This window comes from Arvicola amphibius, chromosome 6 (genome assembly GCF_903992535.2).
Source record: "Arvicola amphibius chromosome 6, mArvAmp1.2, whole genome shotgun sequence".
In the NCBI taxonomy this organism is placed as follows: Eukaryota; Metazoa; Chordata; class Mammalia; order Rodentia; family Cricetidae; genus Arvicola; species Arvicola amphibius.
The window spans coordinates 80,478,652-80,498,443 of NC_052052.2; the positions used below are offsets into that span (position 1 = coordinate 80,478,652).

The 19,792-nt window shown below is 39.9% G+C and overlaps 1 protein-coding gene across 3 annotated transcripts in view; it reads left to right on the forward strand.

The window, feature by feature from the left end:
- The window catches only part of Astn2 (astrotactin 2), a 980,272-nt gene that overhangs the window by 772,601 nt on the left and 187,879 nt on the right, over nt 1–19,792 (forward strand). For all 3 annotated transcript variants that reach the window (XM_038333150.1, XM_038333151.2, XM_038333152.2), the window contains one exon: nt 5,674–5,939. In XM_038333150.1, coding sequence (XP_038189078.1) covers nt 5,674–5,939 — 266 coding nt within the window. The remainder of the gene's footprint in view (nt 1–5,673; nt 5,940–19,792) is intronic.

Consider the following 19,792-nt stretch of genomic DNA (forward strand, 5'->3'; position numbering starts at 1 on the left):
ATGTCTTGGTGTATCAATAGAATTTTCAATTTTAACATCCTGTTACAACAGCAACAAAACATTTGTAGCAACCGCGGCACCAGCGAACAACAGCAGTTCGTATTGACTGAGTAACTCGTGCCAGGCACCTCCTTTAATCCCCACATGGACTTTTAGTTCTATAGTGTCGTGTGGAAAGGACACCCTGATGACTGCGGGCTGAGTTAGGTTGTTAACTTCACACGGAGCAGCAAAGCAGCATAGGGCTCGCAGACGACATTTCAGGTGGGTCTTTTCCCTTTGGTTCAGGTTTCTGTGTGGGTCTGGCCGCGAATTATACTGTGTTCCCCCATCAGAACACAATAACTCCTCTTAAGAAAGGATTCCAATGTAGTAATGTTTGGGAGGCCGCTGATGTAAGTACGGCCACTCTATCTGATGTAAACGGTTCACTATTTCCCCTCCTCCCTTCATGCTTCTAATTTGAGCCCCTGTCATCCCTGTGGAGCCTTCAAATGCTGAAAGTAGGAGCCTATTGCTAAAGTGAAGCTTGTCTGACGAGGAAGGCAGTGCCCTGCTCTATTCCAGCCGTGCAGCTTTGGCTCTCCCAGAAGCCCTTAGTCTGCCGTCTTTGTTTGGTTTTTCTGGATAAGGGCAATGGTGCCATCACCTCCTGCCGAAAAGCTCTGGCTGCTTTCCCAACACGGGGCTGTCACACTGAAGCTGAGGCTTTTTTTTTTTTTTTTTTTTTTTTTTTTTGGTGGCAACAAAATAATACCCAGCAGGAATTTGGGAGGAGAAAAAAGAGAGTTCATTTGGCAGGTTCTCAAATGAATGGGTTGTAGTGTCATTGGGCCTGAACCAGGCTTGAAACCAGACATGATCCTATTTTGGAAGCATTGTTCAGAGGGATGGGAAATGTGAACAGAGGACAAGTCTCTTCAAAAAGTTCTTTATCTTTTTCCTGTTAGAAACAGACAGCCTGTCTCAACTCAACTCTCCCTTCCTCTCAAAGCAAGGGCCTACATGTAAACCCAGAGGTCATAACATGAGAACTCAACCAACTGCCTTATTTGTTGGTTTTCCTTTGAAAGATGGATCTTATTTTGTGACTCGGTCATATCTCCCTAGCAACTTGTCACGCTTCTGATCCCAAACCCTGACTCTTGAGTGTTCATGATGTTCCGAAAGCCCAGCACAGTGGCCTGGGCATACAAGCATGCTTTGTTTGCAATAAACATTTATTGGAAATGCTTTTGAAGCCAGGACTTGTGGTAAGATCTTGTGATCCTAAGTACTTGGAAGTTTAATGTAGCTGGATAGTACTTTTCAGGACTTCCTGGATTACAAAGATTTGAGGCCAACTTGTGTAACTTGTGAGACCCAAACTCAAAACAAAATTTAATAATACTACTAGTACAATGGTGGAGCACTTGGTTAGCATGAGGGAGGGGCTTTGGATCAATCCCTAGACCTCAATAAAAACTGTTTTATAATCCTGTCATGGTTCACAAACTGTGTAAGGTGGATCTGTACATCAGCAAAACCAATGCTGCTTTTCCTTTCATAGACTTTATATTGTTGAGACAGGATACAGAAATCAGGGTGCAATGTGAATATGTAATAAGAACTCTTAATATACATTAATGACATAGGGTAATTTTTTTCTGAATGATTAATATTTGCATAAAGATCTGGGTCATGAATGGAAGTCAGCCAGGAAAAATCAAGGACCCAGGATGAGACAGAAGCATTTTGTAGGAGAGGAACATGTGCTAGTACTAAGAGAAAGAAGGAGGCTGTATGCAATGTTAGAGGTCAATGCAGCTGAGAAAAGAGAATGAGGTAGAACAGAGTGCTGAGACTGGGAACAGTGGATGGTCTAGATCCCACACTGTATGCCTACCCTAAGAGTTTGCTCTCTATCTTCAGAGCAGGAAAGTATCACAGAGGGTTTAAAGCAGGAGAGCTACACGGTTTGCCTTTAGGGAAGATGACTTTAGCCACAAGGTAGGGCTGGATTGGGAACTTATCTCTCACAATTTAATTGCTAATGGTTTTTCCTGCTGGAACACTCCTAGGTCATAGCTTAGGCATGGCACAACCTTTGAGAAAAGAATCATTGTTAATACTATGGATGGGACCTAAAAGTGAGTCTCTATTCCTATTTTGTTTTCTACTTTCTTGACTGTTAAAAAATAATATCGACCAAATGTTTGCAAAGCACCCTCTTTTTACAAAGTCAGCCCTTTGGGTCATCTGTTAATTCTACACCACTGCTGTGTTGCTGTTTTTAGCCTGAGTTGTTACCTTTTAACCCCACTTACAGAGGATGATGAATGGAAAAAGCTAAAGATTTATTGATGAAAGCACAGCACCAAAGGCTATTGATTATTTGATTAGTAAATGGATAGTTACATCTTTAACAAGATGCCTAGGCATGCTTGCTTGATGAAGGGTTAAAAAAAACCCTCAGCAATGAGTAATATTTCTTGCTAAATAAATTATGTGCATATGGCAAAGGGCCATTGGGGTGATGTCTTCTATATTTTAACACTTAAGGTATTAGCCAAGAGTGGTAGGACATGAAAGCTTGTCTCAGGATTTGAGAATCAGAGGAGGAGGAACATGAGTTCAAAGCCAGCCTGACAAACAGGAGAACTTCTTCCTTAAAAGCAAGCAAGCAGGCAAGCAAGCAAGCAAGCAAGCAAGCAAATAAACTTACCTGGAACACTGATAGCCCAGTGCATTACCCTCCAATTTGTAAGAACAAGACAAATAAATAGAAGAGAAGAGTAATTCATGCCATTAATTGGCTACCAATTCATTGCTTGGTCTTAGAAAGTAATTTTCCTTCATGAGACACATATCCTAGTTTATAATAGGAGGAGTATATCTATAAGAATTTCTCATGAGTCTTTTTAAAGCAGTTTGTTGTGTCTTGATTTACTTTGGAAGCAAAAATATCTCACTATGTTTTGATGCTTTGGAGGGTAATGGTCCAAATGTATTGATTGTTTGTTTCTACTATTTTACATTATTACCTAATCCTTCATACTTTCATATTTACTAGAGGTAAGTCTCATAGCTCTGGAACTCAGTGCCCTACTCTGTATGCAAGAGATATACACAGGAGTTGCTGAAGATTTCCTGTAAAGAGACATATAGTACATTTTATCCTTTGTGATAGAGTCCCTAGTATAACATATCAATTCTGTCTCTATGGTCATAGATAATACATAAATGAATGGGCATATCTAATTTCTCACAAAATTTTATTTACAAAAGCAGGAAGTGGAACGACTATGCCTCGTGCACCATACTTTTTTTTCCAAACTTCTAGAGCAGAATGAGGACTGACTTGTAATACTCTTACTGTTTGAATTTCTTCTCCATCATCTATCCAAATGGTTGTTTCCTTCCATGCTCCTTTTGTGTTGTGTCAGTATCTAAAACTCTCTCAGTCTCCCAGCTGCTGGGATGCCTTTTTCACAGGCTTGTTTTGTTTGTCTTAGTAACTACCTTTTTTTAAATCCTCTGGAGCAGTGGTTAGCTGGAATTCTCCTTGTCTTCCTCCCCCAGAGCCTTTGATCTGAGAAGCTCATATGCATTTGCTGACAACCAGACAGAAAAGGTGGAGCCCAGATCCCAGACCTGAGGGCAGAAAGAGTAATGAATGGAGGCTGAGTTTATTGGTATTTCTGCTCGGCAAGCTCATTTCCAGATTAGTTGCATGTCCCTGCAAGCCAGAGCAAGAACAGGAGAAACCTCTTACTTTCCTTTCTGACCTTACTGCTTAGTGCCCACGTGGCCACTGAGGTAGGGATTTATCTTTATTTCCCAAGATTTGGTAAAAGCTGTCATCTGGAGGACCATGCTCTGTTTCTTAATGTAGGCTTCCTCTGTGTTAGCATTCAGATTGTGCCTTGTACATTTTTGAAGTCACCATCCACATAGTATATACTGTCACCTTCTGAGTCACACTCATTGCTGTGTATCTTGGAGCTTTTGGTACAGCATCAAGCCTCTATTTCTGTATTAAAATCTTATATTAAAAAACCAGTCTACTAAATAAATAAAAGTAGAACTACTGTATTTGAAGCTGAGAAACGGATAGGTATTGGCTCCTATCTATTTAATTAACTCTTGTTAAACAGTTTGTTTATGTACTCTCTAGGATTTTATTATTTGTCTGTCTGTCTGTCTGTATGTATGTATGTATGTCTCTCTGTCTGTCTATTTTAAGCTGTATTAGTGTTGGTCTTCAAGTATGTGTGAACCATACATATACCTGGTATTCAGGCTGGAAGAGGGCTTGGGATCCCCTGAAACTGGAGTCACAGATGGTTATGAGCCACTGTGTGGGTGCTAGGAACTGAATTTGGATCCCCCACAGGAGCAGCAAGTGCTCTGAACTGCTGACCCATCTCTACAGCCACCATTATTTTATCGGGTGCAGCATGTGTGGAGGGAGGAGGTCAGCACTGTGGAGTTTATTTTGCCTTTCACCAGTATGTGGATGCCTGGACTGGAACTCAGGATGTCAAGTTTGTGCAGCAAAGGCTATTACATACGAGACATCTTGCTGTCCTGCTTCTTATGATTTTAAGAATTCTTCAAAGTTTCTGAACTGGATCGTGAGTGTATTTTCCTTCATTCATAGTTTCCCAAGCACCATCTGTGAATATCAAGCATATCCCCAGAATTATCTTAGCGTCATGATAGACGGGTGACAAGGGCTCACACCATTAAATATTAATAATATGGTTTAAGAAGTGAGAGAAAATGAAAGGAAAGAAAATTTAAGGTAAGATATTCCCCCAACAGACATATTTATTCAGAGTTGATCAGCTGGGACAATAAGGAAACAATTCTTGACATAGATTCAGTTAGAGCATTACTGGATATAAAAGATGTGCAGAGTAGAAGAGAAAGTCGGGACACCGTGAACAAAGACACAGAGACAGGAACTACCAAGACCACAATATGAAGCCCAGTGTGTGCAGACTATATCCAGGGAGCTCCTGACAAAATGGGATCAATAGGAAGTTTCCCAAAGGAACAGGCCAGAAGAAGAAGTCATGCCCATCCCAGATAATTCCATCTATATCACTTGCCACTTATAACTGATTTTACTGGTTTATTAACCGTATTTCAAACACCTAGTAATCTAAATACCTGAACATTAAGAGATTTTCCCCCCAAAGCTGCAGAAGTTTTAGCAAACACAACTGTCATTTAAACCAAAATTGGCTTGACCTGATGCTCATGCTTCCCTCATTATATTGTTTTATGGAAAATATAAAACTGGAGTACAAACTTAAAAGAAGCGTATAATTTGTGTAAGCTGATGATAGACAGAAGAGAATTTCTGGTTGGGAAAAATATCTGAGTATTTACATCTTGCTTGTAGAATCATTTCATGCAACCTACAAATTTAACATGTGGAAAGTAAGGGCTACACAAAGCAATAGATTGTCTAGTATAAATAGCAGAACGAGACATCATGGTGTTCCCTTAACCATTAGGTCAGCTGTCTTTCCAAAGCATCATGAACAAATCACTTTATTATCTTTATTCTTTTCTGACAAGTACCAGCTCCTCAATAAATGCTTTTTGTGGGACCAGAACTTTAGCCATTTAGAGAATATTGGATTGACCTATGCTACTACTTATTTTTTTATAACCCTTTAGAGACCACGGAGTTGGGCAGCAAGAAGGAACTGAAATCCATGCCCTTCATTACCTACCTCTCCGGTCTACTGACAGCCCAGATGCTATCAGATGACCAGCTCATCTCAGGTGTGGAGATTCGATGTGAGGAGAAGGGCCGATGTCCGTCTACCTGTCACCTTTGCCGCCGGCCAGGCAAAGAGCAGCTGAGCCCCACACCAGTGCTTCTGGAGATTAACCGTGTGGTACCACTTTACACCCTCATCCAAGACAATGGCACAAAGGAGGTGAGCATCTGTGGCCCAGGTGCCAAGTGAAACCTGGCCTACACTCCTAGCTCCTGTCCTTACGGATGCTTTGCCAATGAGGACTGTCCTCAGTAACTGTAACAACATGGTGATTCCCGCCACCTATTTTCATCATTCTATCCTAAATAGGAGGTACCTATATAATACCTTCATAGTTCCAAATAACTATATAGTTTCATGACACTAGCTGCAATAACTGATAAATCCCCAAATCTCAGTTTCCCAAAACAGTAGATATTACTTTGTGTGGAATCTCAAATTGATGATTTTGATTAATAGGCAGCTTCCCTCTGAGAGGTGGTTCAACACCATAGCCTGGTATACTTTTGTACCATTAACCTGACATTACCGTGGTCACTGTTGAAGAATATAGAATTTCGGGGGATACATGTCAAAGTTTTCAATGAGCCAGGCTTTGAAGACGGCAAATGTCAATTCCAGTTCCTTGAATTATAAAAACTCAGTCATTGTCTATAACAGAGACAGAGAAAAAATATTTTAACTGAGGAACCTATGGGAAGAATGCACAGGTTTGGTAAAAACCTAACAATGCTTGCCTCATTACTCTCAAGCCTATGCTATACTTAAAAATATTGATCCATTTGAAATCTCTGTTGTTTGGCCATTTTTTGTTACATAGTAGTAATTCTATATGATTGATCATACAGAGAAAACCTCATAGATGTTGTGTTTTTCTCAGATTTGTTCCCTTGTAGAACTTACATGCTTAACCATGAAATGACACTATCTCTGTACCATGTACTTCTTAACTACAACATATCAGTACTAGGAAAAGGCCATACAGAAGCTTACAGACAATTTTATTGGGGTTTTGAACCCCAGAGCTGGCACAGTGTCTATGTCAGAAGGTACCCAGAAGAGGAGAATGAAAAAAGGGGGGGAAAGAACATGCCATTCGGTTGACCACTTTGGAGGTCATCTTCATCATGGCAACTGTATGGTGAGGAAGAGAGGTTTAGAGAAAGAACAATGACCAAAGCATTAGGGAAAGCATGGTTAAAAGAAAAGAAAATAATAGCTAAGGAAAAGACATACTTTTGGAAGAATTCAGAAAAGCAAAAAGAATTACAAAGCTTGAGTGTCCATGGCTCTGTAAGCTACTGGGGGAGGGTATTTGAGGAGTAAATGTCATCATCTCATGAAAGGGATGGTTCTTCTGCCTATCTCTCTAGTACTGCATTTCTATAGAAAATCTCACCTTCCTAAAGGATGGTCTCTGGGCCACATGGTTGACTAGCCCATCTGGAATGTTAATTCATGAATTGAACATGTTTTTAAATACAGCATTTCATGAATTTATAGAACCACAGTATGTCAGGAAGAGGGGAGTATGTCAGGAAGTATGTCAGGGGAAAGGGGACAGGCTTTGAGGTTTAAAATGGCTTGTGCCATTACAAGGATGCTCTCTTTGCCTTCTGTTCTCAGTTCTGGCTGCTGCCATGTCTTTGTTATTATAGCATGGACTCTAACCCTCTGAAACCATAAGTCCAATTAAATGTTTTCTTTTAAAGTTGTCTTAGTCATGGTGTATTGTTACAGCAACAGAAAAGTCACAGTCCCATAAATCAGGACTATGAAAATATTGTATGTCAATGAGGAAGATGAAGTAGATACGGCACAGGCTAGTTAGTCCCCATTCTTCTCTCTTTGGCAACTCCTAAGAAGCCCAAGGCCACTGAAGATGTCAATTTGGTAGATCAATGACTGAGTTCCAAAGAACTCCATGGTGTACGTGCCTCTTTCATGGTGTAATACCAGGCTAATGGGTAGAAGGTGGCACAGAAGGTGGTATTTTTAGAGGGCAAAAAGAGATGCAAGTAAGAATGTGAGTAGACCAGCAGGCAGATGACCTAAAAAAAGCACAAGGTTCCACAGATTCCCATGGTTAAGGCCAAGAGATAAAGGGAGATCCAGGTGAGTCCAAGGGGGTCGAAAAGGGTGTGTTCATTTGGAATGATGTAAGGTTGGAATTTGTGAAATAATTTAGAGCAATGAGGTATTAGTAATGTATGATTAGCAGGAAGTTGAAAGATTAAATTTGTGTTGCAGATTGATCTCTGTGTAAACAACCCGTATTACTACAAATGATATAGCTGTCGTGTAATGTAATAAAGTAGACATTAAGGAGCTCCAAATTAATGAACTACAGTGAAGTTTATCAATGTGATGTGAATGAACATTGCATGAGGTAAAGAAAATATGTTCCAAAGATAGATTTTTATATAGCAAATACCCTTTCTCCTTTTATAAGTTAAACCACACATACGCTTCTTCAGTTCAAATGTATTTCCTTTTATGACTAAATGCAGCAAGGTATAACTATATAAAAAATCAAACAAACAAAGAAATAGCAAATATAGGTATGATGATATTCTTGGGTTGGTGAAGTTATGAAATGGTATGAGGAAACAAATGATATATATATATCTATATATATATCTATATATATATATATCTATAGTTTTGGTTTTTCGAGACAGGGTTTCCCTGTAGTTTCTAGAACCTGTTCTGGATCTAGCTCTTGTAGACCAGGCTGGCCTCGAACTCAGAGATCCGCCTGCCTCTCCCTCCCGAGTGCTGGGATTAAAGGCGTGCGCCACCACCGCCCGGCTCAAATGTTATATATTTTTAATCAAGTTTATAACTTGTGCTTTTGCTCATAGATTTGTTGTAGTGTATTATGACATCAAAACTGACTTGTATATTAAACAACTGAATATGCAAATGCATCTGTAGTGAAATTGTAATGATATTGAATTTATAACCAAGCATAATATAAAATGTGTGGTCTATTTCTGTGGGTGCATTGAAGATCATCAAACTAACTGTGGTTATGTGAATGAGTTGTCCCCCATAAGTCTTAGGCATTTGAATGCTTGGTTCACAGTTAATAGCTGTCTGGGGGGGGGGGATTAGGATCCTTGCTGGAGGAAGTATGTCAGGGGAGAGGGGACAGGCTTTGCGGTTTAAAATGACTTGTGCCATTACAAGGATGCTCTCTTTGCCTTCCGTTCTTAGTTCTGGCTGCTGCCATGTCTTTGTTATTATAGCATGGACTCTAACCCTCTGAAACCATAAGTCCAATTAAATGTTTTCTTTTAAAGTTATCTTAGTCATGGTGTATTGATACAGCAACAGAAAAGCAACTAATATATTACCAAAGACCAACCATCAAATCATACAGGTATTTTTATATACCTATGCCTACAGATAATCTATAGTAGTCTGGTTTCTGATTAAGAAACCATAAAACTAGAAACCAGGCTGCCTGTGAAGAAGCTCTTGCAGTTTCTGATAAGCAACACAGGTGATCTAATGGGTGTTGTGCCTTTCTGAGACTTCATGAGTAAGACTGTGTATATCTCATTTACTGCTGTGTGAATCCCCCAGAGGATGCCTCTGTAGGTCAAACACTGTTCATCTACAGTGTGATAAAAGCTAAGCTGTGGCTCCCTTGCAGCATGTTCTTAGATAAGTGTGGAGTTGGGATGTTTTGGGATCCTTTCTTTTTGGCTCAATATCAAGGATCCTTTGTGTCTGGATTTTTTGCCAGCTTTGCTCAGCATTGTTGAAATACTCAATGTTTTGGAAGTATTTCTAAATTTCTAAAGTAAAGTGTTTCTAAAATCAATTCATGGTCCACCAGAGAATCTTAAGTTTGGGAAAGTGGTCACTAGACGTCACTGTTAGAGAGCTGATAGGCTGCAAGGTCTAGCCATTCATTCATGAGTTCAATAAATATTTTTCAAATCATACTTTATTCCCAGTATTCTGAAAAAGGAAGAGTAGAACAAATAGCTGTGGTCTTCACATCCCCAGTTCTGGGAACCTACTCTAGCTCCATATGTGTAAAACCTGTAAGGATTGTGACACTGGAGAGCACCCCTTTCTTCCTATATGGTCTTTAACTCCATGGAATCTACAGATCTGTGGAGAAGACAGATATTCATGAACAGTCACACACAGTGAAGCCAGAATGTACACAGTCTCAGCTGGTGGGTTGAAAGTACAAGCCAAAGAACTTGGTGGGACCTGAGAAGGCTTCTTTGAGGAAGTGACATCTATACTAAGTCTTAGTAAGTGGCTGCATTAAGTGGTTGTGGGGAATAGAGTTTGCTGGACACAGGTCACAGGGGCACTCCAGATGGGAGAGCCAGTTTTTCTGCCCCTCCCTGAATCAAATGGCAGGCTTTTCTAAAGTGTCATGGCACCCCAAACACTGAGATATTTTCAAGAGATTCAAACTGTAGTCAGAATATGTGGAATCACCTATTGCCATTCTATAAATGATCCTAACTGAGTACAACATGGCCACCCACCCAAGAAGGCTGGGTGAGGGCAGTACTCACTCCCATTTTGTCCATTTGTTTTCTCATTTCCAACTTAATTCTTTATCACTCCCTCCTTGCGGCTTCTCCCTCTCTTTGCCATCTCTCGTGTTGAGGAGAGGCTGTATAGATAAAACAGTAAAAGGTCTAGATTACAAGCTGGGCCTCATGTGTGGCCACCTCACCTTCTTTTCTCAGAAGTAGGCACTGTAAGATCACAATTCACAGATGTCTACACTAAAGTTCACAAATAACACTCAGCATTACACAGTGACCCGGGTGGGTGGAGGTAGGATTCCAAGCCGAGCAAGAAGAGGACAGAGCCTACACTATCTGCTTCTATGGAGACAAAGTTTCTTGTGAGAAACTCAGAACAACATGATTTTTATCTCATTCAATTTGTTCTATTTTTCTGGTGGGAAAAGAAAAACCCCACAGGGCAAAGAACTTGCCAGGGCCTTTCTGTGATTCACAACTGTCCTCCTACTCTGGTCTTGGCCTTCTAGTATTTTATCTACGAGATTCAGAACAATATGACCATTTCATGTGCTCCCTTTGGTACCTCCTCTTCTAGATAATACCTGATGATTTTGTTGATGCCCAAACTGAATGTTGTGTTCAAGTCCAAGTCAGACTCATAGTTTCTATGAAAACCCATATACTGAATCACAAGAATATTGTGACTTAGCTGACTTTTGTAGAAGTGTCCTGGCCTCTGATCCTGAATGACAGCAGGAATAAGATCTGGATGTTTGGGGGTAACTGTTGAATACTACCTCTTCTGGTGGTTGGGGTGTCTTAGGGTCAGTTCCGGTGAACATGGAGGAAAGGATAACACCTTTTGCTTTAGCTAGAAACTAATCTCCTTTTTGTTCATTTGTTTCTCTCTCTCTCTCTCTCTCTCTCTCTCTCTGGTTTTTCAAGACAGGATTCTTTTCTGTAGTCCTTGAACGTGCTCTGTAGACCAGGCTGACCTCAAACTAAGAGATCTGCCTGCCCCTGCCTCCAAAGTGCTGGAATTAATGGTCTGTGCCACCACTGCCTGACAAAAAAATCTTTATTTATATTTTGTGCTGTGATTTTAAGCAAGCAAAATGTTAAAAATGTCAAAACATGGTTTTGAGATGGAGAGTTTGATTATCGCATAATTCTCCTTTCTCCACCTGTTAAATGGCCATAACAGAGCCCAAAGCCACAGATCTTGGCTCTGTACAACTGCTACTTAAATGTACTAGACTTTGTGTGGTTGCTAATTTAGCCTGTGGGTGAAGTAGATTCTCCAAGTGGGGAAGACAGGAGTGTCACAGAGAAAAGCCAGACAGTTGGATTTGAATCCCACGTCTAGCATTTGCTGTCTGTGTGACCTTTCTCTTACTCATTTGTAGAGTTACAATTATAATATCGATTTCAGGGCTGGCTGTTTTGCTTGGGTGAAGTAGACAATTGAAACACCAGGGATCTAAATTAAGCACTCTTCTTCATTGTTATATGCCATCAGCTAGACTTCCCTTGTCTAGATCTGCTCTTTGTCTACATGAATGGGAAGAAATACAAACTGATGTTATCAAGTGTCCCCTTTTGGTATTTTGAAAATGTCACTTCTTTCTTTCTTTCTTTCTTTCTTTCTTTCTTTCTTTCTTTCTTTCTTTCTTTCTCTCTCTTCTTATCCTCTCCTCCTCCTCCTCCTCCTCATCCTCCTCCTTCCTCTTCCTATGTTTCATTAAAGAGTTTGAGACAGGTGTCTTCTGTGTAGCCCTAGCTCTCTTGTAGATCAGGCTGGCCTTGAACTCATAGATCTGCCTACCTCTGATTCCCAAGTTCTGATATTAAAGTAGTATGTCACCACTACCTGGTTTAATTTCTTCTTTTAAAAGCTTGTATATTCAGGGTTATGTTTGATTAAGTTTGTTTTATGTACTTCAGATGTATTTTTGTATACGTGTAATCCATGTTCAGCACACCTTTCTCTATAAATCATCATCTACCATGTTTTTCTCCCTAAGGAAACAGTGATTTTTTTCCTCCTAATCAATTAGAACATATCAATATCATGGTCTCCTCCAATATCATAGGAAAGTCAGATGTAAATTATAGGAGAGTATATTATGTTATATATTGCTATGTACCCAATATTGTGAGCATTTTTATAGCTCAAAATTATAAGCAACAGAATAAGATGAATAATCGAAAAATTTAAAAAGCAAAATATTTCAGTATATAACTATCCCAAGAAGACAGTAATAATCTGGGTTCTACAGTTAAGTCTGACTTCAAAGTGGGCAAGACATGTGATCTCAAAGATATTTTTGTCTCTCTGAGACTCAATTTCTTCATCTGCAAAGTGGGTGTGGATAACTTTACCCTCAGAGGTTTTATGTAGAATAATTAAGAAATCACTTGATAGGATTTTGAGGCCTGTAAAATACTTAAGATCTGATGATTCACTTCCAGTCCTGTGAACATTTTTGTTTTCATGTTGCCTTAGGAAAGTCAGATGTAATTTTGGTCTCATTGTGGTTGTTTGGCCTTCCTGCAAATCTTTATTCTCTGCCAAAAACACTTATTTGCTTCATTCCATTTGTTGGCTCAAACTGAGAAGAAATGAGTAAGGTCTCTTCTACGTCAGCTATTCCCAGCACATGAATGATGTAGCACAGCTACCACCATCTATAGCGATGACTGCCCATGTCATCAGCACCATCACTGTACTAGTGCCACCTATGATATCTCAGCCATCGTCACTACCAGAGTGGCCACAATCTCTCCATCAGTGACCACCACCATTATCATCACTAATCATTATTGGTATCACCACTACCATTGCTATCATCACAACAGTAACTTGATCCCAAGTACCACTATAACAAGGACCACTGTATTACCACCATCATTGATATTCTCATCACTATCAGTATCAGTCACTGTCATCACCACCTTAAATAACGATTGTCACCTCTCATGGTATCACTAGCATTTGTATGCCATCAATACCTCTACAACTGCTCCCACCATCCCTATCACCACAGGTACCAGCACCGCCATCACTGTACTACCACCACCATCATTATCACCATAACCACGGTCAGTGCCATTCCACTGGTACAGTCACGGTAACATCATCCCCGTGGCCTTGTCACTCTCATGGTCTTGTAAGATGTACTGACTATGTATCAGATACTGTGCAAGGAGAGGGGACACAGAGAGCACTAGGATGTAGACTGTCACTTCAAGGATCTCACAGTCAAGTGGATAAAGCAGGGGACACATACACAGAAACAATTGCTTTCATATGCTATATTGATGCTGATGTATGACTTATTTTTAAATAATGAAATAAGCATTCCAAATGCATTAGAAGACAGAGATACATTTTGAGCTGGTGGGTCAGAAAAATATTCTGGGAAACTTAAGGTACATAGAGGCAAGCAGTACATGTACCAAACAGCTTGAGGGGGTCTATTGATGATGAAATTAAAGCTGTCTTTATATATATATATATATATATATATATATATATATATATATACATACATACATACACATGTGTGCTATGTTATAAATACATGGATACGCACACATATATAGTGTCACACCTTTACATTGATCCAATATCTTAAATGGCTACAGATATCTTACACAGATGCTAAATTCCTCAATACAACACTCCAAGTTACCCTCAACTCAGCCATCTAAATACCACTTCTATGTAATGGGCTTAAATTTATCATGAAAATTGCTATTATTTCTCTGATTTAACAAATAAGAATACTGAAACCTGAGAAATCTACACTAAGGTCTACATTCTGCCAAACCTAGCAGTAGGGGAAGATGATGTCCCTCCCCTGTGCCAAATCCAGTCTGTTGCCAGTTTTTGCAAACAATGCTTATATTAATATGCTCCTATCTGTTGTTGATTTCCTGTTAAAGTGACAGAGTTAAGCAGTAACCACAGAAAACACTACTGTGGGTAATTCCCAAACACCAGCCCTCTAGTCCTTTACATAAAATATTTACAAACCATGATCTCTAATAAAAGATAGTGGAAGGAAGGTGCGAGAAGTGTGCCAGTGAATCAGGGGGAGAGGCACTTGTCATCAAATCTGATGACCCACATGATAGAGGGAGAGAGGTGACTGGCACGTTGTCCTCTGACCTCCACACATGTGTTGTTGTAAATGTGTGCCCAGACACCACACACACACACACACACACACACACACACAATAATAAAATAGTATGTGGCAAACATACAGAGTAGAAAAAAGAAATACTGATAATAATGAACTCCAAATGTGTGTCTAATAGTTTAAAAGTGATGTTATTACATAATATGCTGCATTATTGTTTTTTATTTTGCTCCACAGCACATTTAAAGAATGCACTATTGTGCTTATTTCACAAATTGAGAATTAAAACCCTGAGGTTTAAAGCTAAATAAATTTTCTGTGATCACACAGCTATGGAACGGGAGAGTGAGAACTAAAACCCAAGATGGCTAAATGAAAGTTAAGGATTTGGGCTGGACAGGTAGCTCACCAGTTTAGAGTGTATCCTGCTCTTACATGGGATCCGAGTTTGGTCCCTAGCATCTGCATTCCGTGGCATACAACTGCCTATAATTCCAGCTCCATGGAATTTGAACCCTTCACGAAGACTCAACAGGAACCAGAACTCCCATGCACATAACCGCACAAAGACACACACAACTACACAAAAATTTTAAAAAGTAATAAAATTAAAAAGAAAGTTAAGAATTTAAAGGCAAGATTCCTGAGTTTAAAATTTAGATATTTAATGAGTCACTTTTGCAGTAGTTGTAAAAGCTTACTAGGGGGACTTGTTTATGAGAAGGGGTCTAGTGGCAGAGAAAATGGAGGCAAATGTGGCCAAACTGTACTATGTATGTGTGGAAAAGTGTCAGCTGAAAGTGGGAAGCAGTAAAGTGCTTGTGGAGAAGGCTGAGCTGTGGTTAAGTTTGAATACTGTATTAAGGAATGTGGAATCTGAAAGCTGTATGGAGCACTTTAAGATTGGGTCAATGGGCAGGTATTTATACATGTGAAGGTAAGAGCAACACTGGGTGTGAATTTTAAAGGTCAGAACTACTTTTAGAGCCGTGTTATTAATTTGAGATTTCTATACCATTGACTTTAAAGGGGTTTTGGATCATCATCCTCAGAAAGCTCCTTCAAAAATTTATATGTGTATGTGTTTTCATGTGTGTGGAGCTTCAAGTGTCTGTTGAGGTATGGGTGCACAAATGTGTGGAAGTCCTTGTAGAGGTCAGAAAATAACATTGCGTGTCCTTCCTCCACACTGTCTACCTTTTGTTGTTGTTGTTGTTTGGGGTTTTTTTCGAGACAACATTTCTCTGTAGCTTTGGTACCTGTCCTGGAACTAGCTCTTGTAGACCAGGCTGACCTCAAACTCACAGAGATCCATCTGCCTCTGCCTCCAGAGTGCTGGGATTAAAGGCATGCGCCACACCACCTGGCTTACCTTTTTGTTTTTAATACAGGATCTCTCACGTAGGTGAGGTTGCCTGGCTAGCAAGACCCAAGGATCCATCTGTTTCTGCCTTTGCAGATCTGGGATTGTAAGCACATCACCGTGCCTGGGTTCTTTTTAAAACATGGATTCTAGGGTTGAACTCATGTCTTCCTGCTTCCAAGGCAAGCACTTTACAAGCTGAGCTATCTCCCTAGCCCAGAATTATGCATCTTTATTGCTTTTCCTAGGAAAGAGATCTATTGCATCAGTAACTTTCCTGACTGTTCTTCTTTCAAATGTTAGAACATTCACATAAGCTGGGAGAACTATAGCAGAAGTCTACTTTTGTGATGTTTGGGGAGAATGGGAATCCAGTTGAAGTAATTTTAGCAAATATTGAGTAAGGATCTCTTAGGCATCAGGTACCGTTTCAAACACTTGGGGTCCATCAAAGAGCAGCGTTAACATACATCTGCATCATCTGGAAGCTTCATTTCTACAGGAATATGTGCAAGGAAGAGGAAATAAGCAGTCTAATCAATAATGTGGAAAGATGATAGAGACTATGAATAGAAAGATTTATATGAGTAGTTGAGTATAAAGTTCTAGATCTTGGTGTCTCAAAGAGGATCAGAATCACTGGAATGATATGGAATAAATAGTCATTAAAATGCAGATTCATGACCTCTTTAACAAACTGTGTTTCTCTAAGAGCTGAGATCCTGTCTTCTGCGAGTTTCCCAGGTTCATTCTCACACTACGCTTGATATTCTTGGACCAAAACTTTGCTTCATATATCTTTGCCATTTTGAAATTCACACAAAGAATTCTTTGTTTACAGATTAAGAAAGTCAAATGCTCCTTACAATCTAGCTTAAATCTTCTCTGCTATTATGAACCACTTCTTCTTCCTCTCAGATTCTGAGAAGGAGGTGAGTTGGCTAAGAGTCAGCCTGTCAGGCAATCCTTGGCAGCAGGAAAGATCAAAGAAAAGGAAGGAGTAATCACATATTACTCAACACACACATGGTCAATTACAAAAGAAGAACTTAATGCTTGGTTTGCCTACAAACAAAACTGGAAAATGAAGCTCTTTCATAGTACTAGAAGACTACCAAATTCAAAAAACCATATGGGACATGAAGTATTAGCAAATGCAAATGCTTTTGCATGTCGGAGAGTGGAGCAATTTGATGGGGCATTGGATTTCATTATTAAAAGTAATAAGTAGAACAAGGAGCTATCTCTTCCCTGTACTTTAACAATCACAAACGTTTACTAGGCACTGTAGCGGTGCCAGGAGCCCAGCTAAAACACTGGCTGCACTTAGCTCATGGAGTCCTCATGTCAGCTTCACACGCACAGAAAATCACTATCTTTCTTTCCCCAGTGTGGAAACAGAAGCAGTGAGAAGTTTAGTCACTTGATCCTAGCTGGTAGAACTAGATTTGTTCTCGGCACCTGGCTGCTTCATTTTTTTGCTAGTTTTTTTTTCTTGCAGATTTTACAATAAAGGGTGGTAATTACTGGCTCCCTAACATGTACTAAAGACATTATCACTTCATTCTCTTTACCATTTCCAGCTACCATCTCTTCTTTTCTTGTTGGCCAGATTCTGGAAAAGTGAATCCCATCTGTCTACATTGGTCCATCTTTGTTCTCTCTGGCTCGCTCTAGTTACTCAGCTTCTCCCATTTGTACTCCTGGCAGACCTCTATGCTACACCTGCCACGAGAAGCCTTGTCTATCTTCTCATGGTCCTTTCCAGCTCAGCTTTCATTATCCTGAAGCTAAGGGAACATCTACTTCCATTTCTAGTTTCTGTATCCCTACTTACCACCCCCATTCCATGAACAGATCCTGTACCTTTGCCTTCTTCTTAAGGACTTCCCAAACATGTCCATTTTCTCCAGACTGAACCAAGTCCTCCCTGAGCTACTGCCTCCTAGTAACTAACAGTTACTGTCTCCTTAAATACATCCATTGGCATGTAGTCAAATTGATATTTTCAACACTAAATCTCTCACGCAGTTTTTCTGATTAGATTCCTTATTGATTTTCAGCTGCTTTTGGGATCAAGCCCAACGGTATCATCATGACCCAAGAGGGGCTGTGGGATTGGGCATCCCCATCCTTACCCCTTCCTTGTAGCTTTGTTCTGCCCTCCAGGCATAGTGATCTTCCATTTTCTGAAAACACTTTGATTTCCTGTACAAAGTGATTCTGCAGGTGCCATTCCTCTGAAGATATGTATGCCTGTCTTCCTAATTCACACTCTTCTTAGTTTTGCTCACTCATCAGTTGGCCAAGGCTTTGTATTTATGGAATCCATCCTCCTGCTTGTTCACTTATTTTCTTGTCTCTGTCTTGTTCTTCTATAACAGTTATCACAGCTAGTAGTTCTGATTTATTTGTTTGTTTGTAATTGTTTCACTGCTGTCTGTGTTGCTTCCTCTATATGGTATTATTTATGATCATGACAGTGTCTGTGGGGAAGAAAGAAAGGAACAAAGGAAGGGAAGAAGGAAGAAAGGAAGGAGAGAGAGAGAGAATTCCAAAACAGAAAGGATTACATGGGTATTTAGTTTTCTCTCTCTCTCCCTCCTTCTCTCTCTAGAGACATGTATGTACATATATACAGGTACACACACACACACACACACACACACACACGCACGCACGCACGCGCGCACACACACACACACACACACACACACACACACACACACACACCATGAGCAGAGGAGGATGTCCAAGTGTGAGGTGATGTTCTCTGTCATTTTCATTTTTTGAGACAAAAAATGAGCCCAGCAAGCTTCTGGGATTTGGCGTCTCCATCCTCCCATTCTGTGGTTACTGCCATGAACAAAAAAAGAAATGCCTGGCTTTTTCCTGGGTTCTGGTGATTTGAACTCATCTTTGCCAGAAAGCACTCTTATTCACTCAACAAACTCCCTATCCCTAGATGTGTGTGTGTGTGTGTGTGTGTGTGTATTGTTGTTGTTTGATACAGTCTTATTAGTGTGGTTCCACCTGGCCTGTAACTTCCTATGTAGACCAGGCTGATCTTGAACTCATAGAGATTCACCTGCTTCTGCCTCCCAGGTGCAGGGATTAAAGACCAGAGCCACCATACCTAGCATCTATATTCTCTTATTCTTTTTTTTAACCACATATTGTTAAAGGCATGAAGCTTATGATTGACTATTCTCAGTTTTTAAAATATTTTTAATGCACTCTGAGAATTCTCTTTCTTTCCAAAAAAGCACATTGTTTTTGCCATTTAGTTAAAATATTTTTCTTGCATTCAGGAGATGACTTTATGAGGTCAGAGACTGAACTGACTATAAATTACCAGTAGCTTATATTGTATAATATATAGCAAAATCTCAATAAATATATTTAAGTGAAAACAAATGAATTAAGAATTAGTAAAGGTCACCAATATGCACTATGTTTACAGTGTATTTTCACAATACAAACTACACCAGTTATCTCAACTGTGTTATACATTTATTTTCATTTTATGGAAAACAATACTTAGGCTAAAAGCATATAGACAACCACTCCTTGAGATCCAGCAAATGCCAGAGCTAGAACAGGAACCCTTTTCTAACTCTTCCCCAGCAGCTCTTTCATCATAGCACCATCATTTGTTTGAGGGTGTCATCCCACGGCTCCTCCGGTCAAAGAAGCGTGGGCTTCCAGAAACAGAGCAAACTGCAGGCTCCATCCCTGCTGGAATTTATCCCTCTTCACCAGGGGCCTCTTGTTGGGTCATTAGACAATTTGGGTCGGTAGTAATGCCAAGGATCCAAAGAGAATTAAGAAATTCAATATTCTGTAGATTATCCAAGAGGAAGAAGAAAACTCCACTCCAGATGTTCTTCACGATGTGTCAGGCATGTGCTCTTGAAGCCATCACTTATACAAATAGTCATTCTATAGAGGGTCTTCTGGTCAGCAACCACAGAATCCCTGGCACCCCTGGGG